At 43.1% G+C, this 14,891-nt stretch overlaps 1 protein-coding gene across 2 annotated transcripts in view; it reads right to left on the bottom strand.

Moving 5' to 3' along the window:
- SASH1 (SAM and SH3 domain containing 1) overlaps positions 1-14,891 on the bottom strand; it is a 255,510-nt gene that overhangs the window by 193,930 nt on the left and 46,689 nt on the right. Inside the window, exon 1 of one of the 2 annotated variants that reach the window (XM_041745576.1) lies at positions 1,225-1,442. The exons of the other annotated variant lie outside the window; for it this stretch is intronic. Coding sequence (XP_041601510.1) covers positions 1,225-1,362 — 138 coding nt within the window. The 5' untranslated portion in view covers positions 1,363-1,442. Of the gene's footprint in view, positions 1-1,224; positions 1,443-14,891 lie in introns of those variants that run through there. 2 annotated transcript variants of the gene reach the window in all.

Below are 14,891 nucleotides of genomic sequence, written 5' to 3'. Positions count from 1 at the left end.
GGGAAAACAGTAGAGAGCTATGATTTATTGAGCACCTACTATATGCCAGTATGCTGAGCACTAGCTATACATCTACATAACTAAATCTCAGAGAACCTAAGAAGCAAGGTAATGTAACCGAAGATCTCATTTCTTTGCCTCATTTTGCAGGTAATGAAACTGAAGATCAGTGAGGTTGGACACCTTGGCCAAGGTCAGTCAACTGGAGAGTGGGGATTTGAACCAGTCTCACTCACTCCAAAGCCCAAGTGCTTAATTCTTGTGCAAAAAAAAAAAAAAAAGGGTACACTTCTCATCCCCAAAGAAGTGTTTCTTTTCAAAAAAAAAAAAGTGTTTCTTTTCAAAAACCACACCTTCCATTAGAAAGATAAAACATCCCAGAGTAAATATAGAGCCTTTTCCGACAACTGCCAATTCTAAATCTTTAAACTAAAATTGATTTTTTAAATAAAAGTGTGGATTGACATGTCTGACTGTAATAACCCCCACCCATCTGATTCCCATCTACCTGCCTATCTACAGCTCCACCAAAGTGCATCTACTAATTCCCGGGGGCTCTGAACCCCGCACAAGTTAAAGCTTCATCCTCAGTGCCTGAGAACTATTTTTCAGAAATTATGCCAAAGCCAGGGGCGGTTTTAGTTACTGGGCACTTCAAACTACATGACAATACAGATTTAGCTAAACAAGTCCTATTGTTTTTAGTTCCAAACATAAAACAACAGCTATCCTGTAATTCTACAAGTCGAAAAACTGCAAACGGAGTAAGTACACTTTTTGGTGGTTTGGTTAAGAAGATGGGTTTGTTTTCCCCTCGTGGTCGGACAACAAATGAGATAAACAGGAGGCACATCAGCCTCCTCCCCGACCCGACCCGACCGTGAAAGCACAGCAGCCAAACACTACGTATTTACACCGACGGCCCGAAGCAGCCTCTCTAGCCCTCTGCACACCAGCAGGCACACTCAGCAGGTGTCCCGCAGTGAACCGGCCACTGTCGTCCCCGACGGTTGCAGAGCCCCCGAGGATGTGATCTGGGGCCGGTTAGTCTTTAACTCGGGATTGAAATCCTGACCGAGTGCGTCCAGCCCCGGGGACCTGGGGGGGGGGGGGGCTGCCGGGCGGGCAGCGCCGAGGGAGCGCGGGTCGCCGAGGGGGAGGGCGCCGTCCCGCACCTGGGGGTGCGCCCCGCCCCGCCCCGCCCGCCGGCTCCAGGTAACTCACCAGGATGCCCATCACGTCGGTCCAGAGCCGGGAGAACGCCTCGGACATGCCGGCGCGCCCCTCGGGCTCGGGCTCGGGGTCGGGCTCGGGGTCGGGCTCGGGCTCGCGCCCCGGGCCGGCGGCTCCCGCGTCCTCCATGGCCGGGTCCCGCGCGCGCGCCGGCCTGTGCGTCCCGGGCCCCCGGGCGCCCTCGCTCCGCGCCCGCGCGCCGCCGGCCCCCGCCCGCCGCGTCCGCCGGCCGCGCCCCCGCGCCCCCGCGCCGCACGCCCGGGCCGCCCCCGCGGGGGCCCCGCGCCGGCGCCTGCACCTCGGCTCCCGGGCGGGCCGCGCGCCGGGCAACTCCGCCAACTTTCCCAGCCCGGCTCCCGGGCCGCGGGGGAGCGGGAGGCAAAGTCCGCACCACCGCGCTGCGCGGCGGGGAGGGCGGGAGGCCCGGGCGCCGCTCGGGCCGCGCGGAGGCGCCCCCGCCTGGGCCGGGACCGGCTGCGGGAGCCCCGCGGCCCTCCCCCCGCGGCGAGGCTGCGGCGAGGCTGCGGCGGGCCCCGCGGGGCTGAGCGCCGGGCCTCGGCCCCGGGCGGCCGCTGCTCGGGACCCCTGCGTCGGAAGTGAGCTCTTCCAGCTCGCTCCACGGGACTCTCCCTCGCCGCTGAAGAGAGCGTCTAGCAACAAAAGGTGCTCTGATGTCAGGCTCTTCGCATGGAAATGAGCCGCAGAAGGGGGACAGATCGCCTGTTGAAAGAGCCGCCGCGCCGCGCCTCCGCCCGCCCTGGCTTCGCCGCGCGCCGCCCCGGGAACGCGCTCGGCCCCGGGAGAGCCCCCGGGAGAGCCCCCGGGAGAGCCCCCGGGTCGCCCCGTGCCCCTGCAGCCCGCCCTGCCCTCCCGGGGCCCGCCTGCTGCCAGCCAACACTTGCAAGAAAACAAGCGGGAAAGCTTGGGCGCGAGCCGCTGTGGGCCCCGTCTTCGCGAGGAGCGGGGGCCGGGGCGTCCTGGTGCCCCCCAGCGCTCGGGCTTCCCGCCGTTCAGGGGCAGTGCGCTCTGGCTTTGAATGGTTGCCTTAGGGCGAGGGCACCGGGAAGGCGTCCCTGTTGTGACCACTTAGCTGTAGCACACACTGGGGGGGGGGGGGGGGGGCTGTGTGTTTTTCCAAGGGCAAGAGCCGTGACGGATTTATTTTAGGAGGCATATAGCCCGGTAGAGGTATTTATCCTCTTGTGATTCGTTCTTTAAAAACCACTCAGGGAGTTTTCCCTGGGAGATGGCAATACACCTCACATCTGATTTGATGACTGATCACTTGGTGAAACAGTTAAGAAACTCAAGGAAACCACCCCCGTGTTAAAGGGCTGAGTAGTCCCCCCCCCCCCAAAAAAAAGGCAGGGGAGATGCTCCAGGGAGAGAGCCCTTGCTTGCTTTAGAGGCCTCTAGTGGTATTTGTTTTGTTTTGTTTTGTTTTGTTTTGTTTTGTTTTGTCTTTCCTTCTCAGTCCACAGGGGAAAAAGGGGGGGGAGATAAGAGCAAGTCCTCGAAATCCCCCTACTCAAAAGCAGTAATTACTGGGAGCACCTATCAATGCCAATGGATGAATAGCCCCTACCAGAAAGTTCAAAACCGAAAAACTTTTCCAAAAGTAATTAAATTTGGGAGTATAATCCCATATGGCAATATTTTTGAAAGAAAAAGAATGAGAAAGTTTCCCCTAGAGAGTAGGGAAGCATCATGGTGAAGGGTGGAAAGTGCCGGACACTGACTGAGTCAACCTGACCATGCCTGTGCTTTCCTGGCTTGATGCGGGAGGTATACCAGATGTGTGCTCTAAGAATCTGGGAACCCCAATAAATTCAGCGACAGTAGTCGTGGGCTTTATGTAAAATATCATTATTATCACATCTATAGAGACATGAAAAGCAAATGATGGAAAAAACTGAAAACCACCTTTTAGAGTTGATTTTACTAGTGTATTTAAGAATGTCAGTGTGTTAACCATGTAGGACTTTACTAAATTCAAGAAAATACATAGAACCACGCCAGGTCTGCCAGGAGGCAGCTTGTTCTCCACATAAATACTTTCCTGCCAAGTGACTGAGCAAGAAGCCAACCAAGCAGGGTGGCAGGGGCTGAGCTGGAGGAAGGCTAAGTCTCCAGCACCAATCATGACTCTTCTTGATTCATCAGACAACCTAGGGGCAAAGCATTTAACGTTTCCACGCTATGGTTGCCCAATCCTAGATGTGGCAAGGCCTCACTAATTGCCACCCGACTCCTCAGAGGTGATAATATAGTTCAGGGCCATCCAAAGATAGGTACTTTTTAATAGCAACGTATATGCACCATCAATATAATTAAACCTTAGCCAGCATTTTGGCACTTCTAGAAATCAACCTATCCTAGATATTGAAGTTCCTTTTCTCCATGCTTCCTAGTAAATGTATAGGAAAATGAGGTAAGTAATATTTGGTGGGGTTGGGAGGGGGTAATGTTGCTTCCTATCATTTTGCTGTCTATAGATAACTAAGGACTTTTGAGGAGTCACTCTTCAACTTCTATAGCATGAATAATTTTGTTGAGCATTTTAAAAATGAACCTCAGCTTCATAATGTGTATACTCAAAATGAGTCCGATTACTTCCCTCAAATTTGAGTCTTTTCTCCTTTAATTAATGTCAATCTTTACTTTCCAAAATTTCTTTAGGGGCTTTTTAACAAAATGTAAAAGAAGGATCATCATCAACATCATGGGCATCATCATACTATTTCAGATCCCATACAGTCCCGTTTACTAAGAACTTTTTATAATAGACTTACATCCCATGATAGCAGGAAAGCATTTTGGAGGTGATCAGAGTGAAATCCCTCATCTCCCAGGTGAAGAAATGGGCTCCAGAAAACTTGAACAACAACCAGTCCAAGTGAACATAGCTACCTGGCAGGATCAGTCAGATTATTTGATTATTTTTAAAGTTCTTTCATCTCCAGCAAAATATATTTGTCCTTACAAAGATCTGCAGGGTAGGCAAGTGTAGATGTGCCACTAATGACGTATCTATGGAAAAATACACAGGAATCCTACTCTCCTCTTTTTCCTTTCCACCCATCTCTCTCTCTCACGTAGCTAATTGGAATTGTTACAGTGTTGGTGAATGACTTCCAAGGAAAGAAAAGGATCTAGAAGATTTTCCAAAATCTAGTGGTGACCCAAAAGTTGACCGTGAAATAGATTCTGTGGGTCCTAATAAATATTTATTGCAATGAATGAGAGTATCAGATGGTATTCATAGAGAGTAAATACTGATAATACCTATCTCACTAAGCACTTCCTTGAAAATTAGTCATGGTGTTGCACATATATGTATGTGTCCGCATATATATGTACATATATACAGACATATACATACAAATGTAAATATGGCTTGCTGTGTAAAAAGTGGTTCTTGCTACAAATCAGGATTTTAAAAGGTTAAAAGTCACTAGTCCAGAAATTATAGGGTGTTGCCTGCATGTAGGTCATCATCCTGACAGAGGAAGGATAACCAGTCTATTACTTGGCATTAAAGGCAGAGTTTGGAGCAGGAAGCCCAAACATAATGGGGTCAGGACAGCTGGGTTTGAATTTTCACTCAAGTTTTTATAAGCCATTGGGCAAGTTATTTTTTTCATCTGTAAAATGGGATAATTCCACCTATTTAATATGATTGTTGTGAGGTTATCTGCAATAATGAGGGCAATAATTCTCTGTTAATTATAACCTTTCCCCACCTTTCCCCTCCCTTAGCTTTTTCTTCCCCTATCTACTCATACCATGAGGTGAGAGCTATAAGCAGGAAATTTCCTTGTTCATACCTTAATCCACACAAAGGAGTAGTTCTTAGTCTTGGAATGTGGTTGTTGAGAAAAGGGTAGGGAGGTCACCTCTGGCAGGGTGGGGTGATGAGGAGTGATCAGTTTTTATGATCAAGGGAGTAATAACAGCAAGAACAACATCTGTCATTTACTTCACATCTACTCTAGGCTAAGCATTATGTTTGACATTTTAAAAACATTTTAGTTAAATGGAGTTTATGATTTTTCACCTTGATCTAACCCTCCCACCCTGCTCATTTCTTATTTCAGTACTTGTTATATCCATGTATTTGTTCAAGCTACCAAAGTCAAGAGACCTGCTTGAGTCCTTCCCCTCACTTACCAACACTCGTGTCTAAACCATGGATAAGCCCTGTTGATTCTACTTCCTAGATACTTGTCAAACTCCTCCACCTCTTTCCATCTCCACTGCCACTGTCTTAGTCATTATTACCAGCACCTCTTGTGATATTTTATCTAGATCACTGCTTCTCAACGTGTAGACTTAATTACAGAGGCATTGGCATCACCCAGGAACTTGTTGGAAATGTGCATTTTGGGGCCCTGCCTCAAGCCTACAGAATGAGACAACCTAGGAGTGGGACCAGCCATCTGTACTTTAATACTCCCCACCCACCCACCAAGGTGGCTGTGATATCTGCTCACTTTTGAGTGCCATTTGGAACAATGGAAATGTCAGAATAAGGGAAAAAAGCACATTGCTGAGGAAATGTGAAGTTTTACAATGTAATATACTGAAAAGCCATACCAGGAGATTGCTTTAGAAAAATCAATTGGGGGATGCCTGGGTGGCTCAGTGATAGAATGACCTTTGGCTTAGGGCATGATCCTGGGGTCTTGGGATCAAGTCTGCATCGGGTTCCCCGAAGGAAGCCTGTTTCTCCCTCTGCCTATGTCTCTGCCTCTCTCTCTGTGTCTCTCATAAGAAAATAATTAACACCTTAAGAAATTAATTGGTAAAAGAAACCGTATCATAAATGAATGGAGATCTCCAAACTAGACACTTGTTTTTTTTGTTTTGTTTTTTTTTTTATTTATGATAGTCACACAGAGAGAGAGAGAGAGAGGCAGAGACATAGGCAGAGGGAGAAGCAGGCTCCATGCACCAGGAGCCCGACGTGGGATTCCATCCCGGGTCTCCAGGATCGCGTCCTGGGCCAAAGGCAGGTGCCAAACCGCTGCGCCACCCAGGGATCCCTGGTTTTATTTTTTTAAGATGTTATTTATTTGAGAGAGAGAGAGAGAGAGAGTGTGTGTGTGTGTGTGTGTGTGTTGCACACGCATACACAAGCAGGGGAAAGGGGCAGAAGGAGAGGAAGAAGCAGACTCCCTGCTGAGCAGGGAGCCTGATTGGGGGGGGGCGGGGGGCTTGAACCCAGGACCTAGGAATCATGTCCTGAGCATGATTGAAGGCAGACGCTTAGCACTTAACCAACTGAGGCACCCCGGGTACTTGGTTTTAAAAGGCAATTAGATATTGGAATTAAAATGTATTATCCATAGGATAGACATGCTTTAGGAACATAGCTTCATTTAAATACTTGTTATTTTTAAAAAGACAACACGTATTCTGCAGAGAAAATGTAAGATTAAGCAAAGATTAAGTCTGAAAGATTATAAATAGCCCCATTTATTTTTTACCATGCTGCTTTCTGAAATTGAGCAATGAAAATAGATAAGCTCATTTAATTTTTGCCTACCATCAGCAGCCCTCTCTGGCACTCCAACGCGGGGCATTCCACAATGCCTCAGGGATCTCACTTTAAGGAAAGACTGAAGTGCTACAACATTTTTCCCTTTGACAATAATCCCAAACAATTTTTTTTCCATAAATGCCTTAAAGGTGAGCCAAGCCCATGCTAAAGCATTACCTGCTTAAAAGCCTCTTCATCTCAAAATGCTCAGTAAGAGAGATGAGAAAAGAGCTCAGCACAAACTAAAGAATTAAAACATAGTGAAGACAGAGACCACTGGTTAGGGAGAGAAGGTAAATAAGCAAAAAAGAGATGCAGGACTATAAATGCTTTTCTCTGCAATCTCTTCTTCCACTCGGATAAGCTATGTTACTAGCCTCGCCATTTAGGTTGTCATCTGTGTTGATGCGTAAACACCGAGGTTCTGCCTGGAAATTATTCCATCAGTCATCATGGTACCACGACTGCAATTTCATTTTACATAGTAGGATCAGCCTCAATCATTTCTAAAGCCATGTGTAATTCTAAAATACGAGGATTCTGAACTATTAGGCAAAGCACCTTAAGGACAAGAAGCAAAAACAATGCTGGTGGGCTGCCACTACTGAATCCACAATGTTGATGGCAAAGAACTAAAAGACTTTAATTCATAAAATTACTTCTGGGGACAGCTGGGTGGCTCAACGGTTGAGCCTCTGCCTTAGGCTCAGGGCGTGAACCCAGGATCCGGGATCAAGTCCCGCATTGGGCTGTCTGAGGAGAACCTGCTTCTCCTTCTCCCTCTCCCTCTCCCTCTGTCTCTCTCTCTGTCTCTCTGTCTCTCATGAATAAATAAATAAATCTTTAAAAATAAAATAAAATTACTTCTGAATTAATTTGAGAACAGTGTCTCTCTCCTGGTTATATGAGAACAACCTTGATACCTAAGAGAGGAAAACAGGAAGCATCTAGAGGAATCATACTCCTTCATATATCTTTTTATCTTAGGAGAGTGTTAAGAAGGAAAAAAAAAAGGAATGTGCTAATAAGAGACCAGAGATTATGTTAAATATTTCCAAATTATGCAAGGAAAGGCTTAAAAGCACAGCTGGGATGTATCATCCACCAACCAAACCGCCTCATCCATCTTGTCTATTTTATAAACTTTACCTTATAAGAATGCCTACTTGGCTGTCCCTATTGCTTAAACACACTTGTGAAAAATAAATTTTTCCATTAAATTGAAAATCTCTACTTAAAACTGTTGCTGTGCTTCTTTGAAGTTCCATAATATTATGTATTGGGGACAAAAGATTCTCACATAATTAATCCTGGTAACCATAAGAAGACTATTACAATCTTATCTGGAATTGAAGTATTAGCCAAAATACTTCACTTGAACAACCACCAAAAATAACTTATGATTGCAGACACTTCCATATGACTATTTAAAAAAGAGGAGAGCCCTGAGCTGTGTATCAGCATTCTGGAAAAAATACTTGTTGACTCATTAAAACAAAGGAAAAGTGTGATATCCTTTGACCACTCACTTTTTAAAGAGTCACGCATTTACTATATAAATTACTTGAGGGAGAACCATTGAGTCTTAGATGTAATGCCCAGACTGATATTAACTCTACACGGTTCTGCTTTATTCTGTTCTATGTCTTTTGTAAAGAAGCCAACATTTCAGATCACAAGGAGCAAGATTTTAACACTAGTAAAATTTATCGTCTAGCTATTATAAAGAAACACTCCAATTCCTGTTCCTGGAAAAAAACAAAACAAAAAAACTCTCAACTTTCCCTTCAGCTATAAAATTCTATCATTTTAGAATCTTAGAGATGTATATCTTCCTTCTCACGCAATCTGACTCCCCTCTTTTCCATGTATAGTAAGTCCTATGGTTTCCCCTCTGTCATTCAAGGCTATTGTCCTCTCTTGGATACTTTATTTCAAATTGCACTTCCTGTGATACACGCACAGGCATGAGTGCATGTGAACACACACACACACACACACACACACACACACACATACACACAAAAGTTCAGTTATCCAAGTTTTTCTGAGCTGCCTCATACAATTGAAGATATAAATAAATGAACTTGGTGAAGAATTCGTCAAAAGAGGTGGTGCCCTGGGAATGTCTCAATGAGCTTTTCACATATGGAGATAGAGGTTTAAGTGACAGGGCATTGGGGTCATAGCTACTTCTTTAAATAGTGCCTTGGTCAAGCTTAGTGAAACACTTCCCTGTCTAGGGAAGCACATAATATGCTGTGCTCCTATGGTTAGCACTGGCCCGAATAGGTTTGAAATCTAAAAGAAATATTAATATGGGTAAGCAAGCACCAGATTTTCTGCACCATTTTCCCTCTCAATGAACACAACTATGTTTAAAGGGACAAAAAATGGATTGTCCAGGCGTAATTTTTTCCCTATGCCTTATAAATGAAACAACTAGGTGCTAGCTACTCTTTATCTAATGAATGTTCTCAAAAATCAGATGATGTTGATTCCAATAGCAAAGAGACACTGAACAAAGAACACTTGTTCTAGAAATGAGGTCATTTGGACAGTCTATCCATTAAGAAAAAGCCTATTTTGCTTTCAGAGGTCACCTATGAGGGCAGGAAATCCATCTTTCAGCCAGTGGACTAACATCTGGCCTAAGTCTTCTGGGCTGAAATGTCAATTTCCTGGTCTAAATGGAACACACATGAAAGAAAAAAAGATAAAAAATACAAATCTTCATTTGCTGAAGATTCCTCAACAGTAGCATAGATTATAAAAATTCTCCAAAAAACAGCTATTCTTGCATGATCAAAACTAGCAAACAAAAAACAGTGAAATATCTGTCTGAAAATTTTCTTTCTTTCTGTACTAACTACTTAAAGGCAAAATTAAAGGGCTAAAGCTAAATCATAGCAAATCAACCATTCACTGGTAAATCCATAAATAAATCTACATTAGTCTAGACTAACTCATCACAGTTCATGATGATTCATCCCAGGCTGGGCCAGATTTGCTTTTGTACTATGGGGGTTGGGGGGGGGGGTGAAAGAGAGAGAGAGAGATCTATTAAATCAACAGAATAAAACTTAAAGAAGAGAAATGGGAAGATATTCAACCAATATCAGAAAATAATCTTTTTTTAATATTTATTTATTTCTTCATGAGAGACACACAGAGAGAGGCAGAGACATAAGCAGAGGGAGAAACAGGGTCCTCTCAGGGAGCCTGATGTGGGACTCGATTCCAGGACTCCAGGATCATGCCCTGAGCCAAAGGCAGACGCTTAACCACTGAGCCACCCAGGCATCCCAGAAAATAGTCTTTTAATGCCAGTTAAAAGCGTTATAAAACTGGGCTCCTGGGTGGCTCTGTTAGCTGAGTATCTGACTCTTGATTTTGGCTTGGGTGGTGCTCTCAGGGTTGTGAGATCCAGCTCTATAGCAGGATCAATGCTGGGATTTTCTCTCTCCCTCTCTCTTTGTCCCTCCCCTGGCTTGTGTGTGCTCTCTCTCTCTCTCTCAATATATATATCTTTTTTTAAAAAGTGCCATAAATGGGATCCCTGGGTGGCGCAGCGATTTGGCGCCTGCCTTTGGCCCAGGGCACGATCCTGGAGACCCGGGATCGAATCCCACGTCGGGCTCCCGGTGCATGGAGCCTGCTTCTCCCTCTGCCTATGTCTCTGCCTCTCTCTCTCTCTCTGTGTGACTATCATAAATAAATAAAAATTTTTTAAAAAGTGCCATAAAACATTTCATGTACAATTCTTCTATTTATACTACTTTTTATACTCTTTGAGAATATTGCATACTTTTGACTAGTCTTTCTCCTATTGGTTTAAATTAGAGAGATTTTGGTCTATTATTCATTTAGTCAGGCAGTCATTCAACAAATACTGATTGAATGCTGATTATGTCTGACATCGAGTTAGGTATTGACAAAAGATAGGCATGGTTTTCAGGAGCATTCAATCTTTTTTATTTTTTTTAAGTGAAGGGTTAAACTGTCCAATTAGGTTTGCTTTATAATTAATGGTGATAAGGAGCCTAGAGGAAGGTGAAATTTGGGACAAGGCAATTTTTAAGTCATGCTAGTAATCTAGACAAGAGGTTGCAAAGGTTAATAATACGGGTGCTTTAGCACATGCATATCAGTTCCTGTCTGATCCCACACGGCTTTTCCAGCTTAATTTCTGTTAAGGTCCAACACAAAATTACTCCGGGAGGCTCCTATCTACCTTTTTCCACATTGGATTTTCTATTTTCTGCTTCTCTGTTTTGTTCAGTCTATTCATTTCTCCTGAAATATTCCCGCTTTCTCTTCCCAGCTTTATTGAGATATAATTGACATCTAACATGGTGTAAGTTTAAGGTGTGCAACAAGTTGATTTGCTCCACTTACATATTGCAAAATGATTATCATCATAACATGAAACTAACACTTCCATCATCATAATGTCACATAATTACCATTTCTCTTTTGTGGTGAGAACATTTAAGATCTACTCTGTTAGCAACTTTCAAATATATAATAGTGTTAGTAACTATAATCCATGCTGTATATTAGATCCCAAAACTTACTTGTCTTACAAATGAAGTTTGTACCCTTTGACCAGTATCTACTACCCCTGCCCACCACTGTCACCACTATTCTACTCTGGTTCTGAATTTGGCTTTTTTAGATTCTACATATAAGTGATGTCATACGGTATTTGTCTTTCTCTGCCTGACTTATCTGACTTAGCATAATGCCCCCAGGGTCCATCCACATTGTCACAAATGGGACAATTTCCTTTTTTTCTGATGACGAAATAATATTCCATTCCATTTATATTTGTATGTATTACATATTTTACCCATTCATTTATTGACTTAGGTTGTTTCTACATCTTGACTATTGTGAATGATGCTGCAATGAACATAGGAGTGCAGATGTCACTTTGAGATGTTTTTTTTTTTTTTCATTTCCTTTGGATATATATCCAGAAGTGGAATTGCTAGATCAAATGGTAGTTCTATTTTTAGTATCTTAAAAAATCTCCAGACTGTTTTCCATAGTAGTTGTGCCAATTTACATTCTCACCAACAGTTCACAAAGGTTCCTTTTTCTCAAGTATTTTCACTTATTTTTTATTTTTTATTTTTCGAGAGAGAGAGAGAGAGAGAGAGAGAGAGCAGACTCCCCGCTGAGCACGTAGCTGATGTGGGGCTGGATCTCATGACTCTGAGATTATGACCTGAGCCAAGACTCGGATGCTGAGCCAACTGAGTCACCTAGGGTGTCCCTCAAGTATCTTTACTTTTTGAAAGAGCCACAAGATATGATGGGTAGCAAAAAAAATGAAATTGGTATAAATGAGAATGGAAAACTGAGAAAGACATAACTTGGAGAACACCAGCATTCAAGAGAATGCTTTAGGGAATGACGCATTGTCTGAGTGAAAGTGGTCTCCCAGGGGGAGGATCATGATGCCACATTGTCAGGGAAGGTGAGAATTATAAGAAATAGAGATCAACAGTGTCCAACATGATGGGAAAGTCAACAGAAGTACCAGCAGAATACTCATTTTGGGGGTCACTGGCAATCTTACTTGGCCGGTGCAATTTTGGCATCAGGGGAAGGAGTAGAAGCTATATTGCAGGGAAGTGAAGAATAATGAAGAAAACTGGATGAAGAAAAATGACAGACAGGTTCATAAGGTCTGAAGAAAGGTTTTGAAGCATGTGAAAGATTTGAGTGAATTTGTAAGTTAAGCAGAAAAGAACTAGTGGAGAAGGAGAGGTTGAAACTTTAAGAGAGGGTACTTCTAGAAGATCCCCAGGAGATGATGGTGATGATATTAACAATTTACGCTTTTGAGAAATTATTGTTGTTGTCTTCTCTTATTTTGAGACCAAATAGACTATCTCTTTCTTGCCAACACATTTTGTCCTGCCCAGGAATACAACAAAATTGATCTAAGCATTCTATGTAAGAATTATACTCTAGTCACATTTTCCTGTGCTATACACAGACCACCTTCAATAGATTTTGGAGTTTTCACAAAATTCTTTTAAAAACATTTTAAGTATTTCAGTTCTATAAATATTTATGAAATGCCTACTGTGTGCTCAGTATTGGGAATGTGAAAATAAGTCACAGATCCTGATCTTGATCAGCTTAGTCTAGTGAGGGAGACAGACACAGAAACAAATACTCTCAATCCATTGTGACAAAAGAATGCACAGGTCCTTTATAAACTGAGAGACTGCAGCCAGGAGTCATCATGGAGGACTTCCTGTAAGAGGCATTGTCTGACTTAATAAGTCTTGAAGGATGAGTCAAATTAGCTAGCTAGCTAGGGGCTAAATTGGTTTCAGGCTATGAGAGCAACAGGTGCAAAGGCACAGAGAAATAAAATAACAGTATGTGTTGGGGGAACATGAAGCTGTTTTAAGAAATGCTGGAGAGAGAATGGGTGGATCCAAAGCTCAGGGTATGGGGCTGGTCAATCACACTGCACTTTGTATGCTATGAGCTAAAAAGGTTAGTCTTACTGCTCTGGAAGAGTTCATCCTTTGTATTTTGGTGCTTCCTAATTTCCTTTCTTGGATGATAACTTTCCTTTTACTTTTGAAGTGCACCACAAACTGTGGCTGTCCCTGGGCTCGGTAGGTAATTCCGCAGCTTGCAAAAACAGGGTACACATGAAATGCCCTGGGCACATTAGGGAGGGAGTAAAATTTAGAACACTTCATTAATGTTCAGGTCATACCTGCCCAAAGGCCATGCAGATTTTTTCTTTCTCTTTCCTATATTCGTATATGGGCCACCCCCCTTGATATTTTCTGGCAGCAGCACCAATCAGCTTTATGCAGAGGATCTTGTCCCACATCTCTCCACTGAGTCTGTGATCTGAAGTAGTTCACAATCTCCCTGGCTCTTCGAGTCCTTAACTCTAAAATGAAAGGGGTAAAAGAGATATTTGAGGTCTCTGCCATTTATGACACTCTGTAATGCCAAAGGCAAGGGGCCAGAGGAGGGTGTTTAGGTATGGAAATGGGCTGAACTAATAAGGACTAAGGAAGTAAGGAGGTGCTAAGAATGCCTTTCCTGCTTAGTGCAAGTTATTTACACAATGAATGGGTTATGCCATCTGGAAGATAACACGTATAAGAAAAGGCTTATGTATACATTCTTGATGAGACTAGAGTGTTCCTCAGTTTTCCTTCTAGAAATCAAATTGTGTCTTCGTGAAGGTGGCAATGGAATGTGACTGATATAAGAAAATTATCATTGTAAATTAGTATAAGACTCAGAAATTTGGCAGGATGCATCAAAATCCATAAAAATGTTTATATCTCTAACCCAGTATTTAGATTTCTGGGAATTTATTCTGGTAAATTATTAAATTATTGGGGGGGAAATGAGATGCTCAGAGGCTTATTTTTTTTAATATTGAAAATTTGGAAAGAAGCTTCATATTCCACAAGAGAAAAATGGTCAAAGAAATGATATTGGAAGAGTAATATCCACTGATTAAATGTTAAAGAACATGTAACAGCATGGGAAATCCTCTGTATTTATGTATGGGATATTTAACTCTGAAAAATTAGGAGTGCATATGCCCAGAAGTGAGAAGAAAATCTGCAAATAGTCTATGCCATTGTTTCCAGTATTGTAGGAGAAAAATTGATAAATAACTTTTGGATAAATGAATGTAAAACGAAAACTGGTGATGCATGTGGATACTGGAATTTTGAATTAAATTGTCATTGAGGGCAGCCCTGGTGGCCCAGTGGCTTAGCTGAAGCCTAGGGTGTGATCCTGGAGACCCGGGATCGAGTCCCACGTCAGGCTCTCTGCAAGGAGCCTGCTTCTCCCTCTGCCTATGTCTATGCCTCTCTCTCTCTGTGTCTCTCATGAATAAATAAATAAAATTGTTCAAAAAAATAAATTGTCATTGGAAAGTTCTCTATGCTGTTACTCTCTAATGATAAACACAGAGTTAATGTTAAGGCTAATATTTGTTAACTGTTTACTGTGAATGGACACTCTCCTATACACTTCATATTTTGAAACACTACCTATTCATCTATTGCCTTCCAAAACATGCCTACCACTTTTCCTCCTCTAGATT

This window comes from Vulpes lagopus, chromosome 2 (assembly GCF_018345385.1).
Source record: "Vulpes lagopus strain Blue_001 chromosome 2, ASM1834538v1, whole genome shotgun sequence".
Lineage (NCBI taxonomy): Eukaryota > Metazoa > Chordata > Mammalia > Carnivora > Canidae > Vulpes > Vulpes lagopus.
The sequence above is the reverse complement of the archived record's forward strand: the minus strand, read 5'-3'. Positions and strand labels throughout refer to the sequence as shown.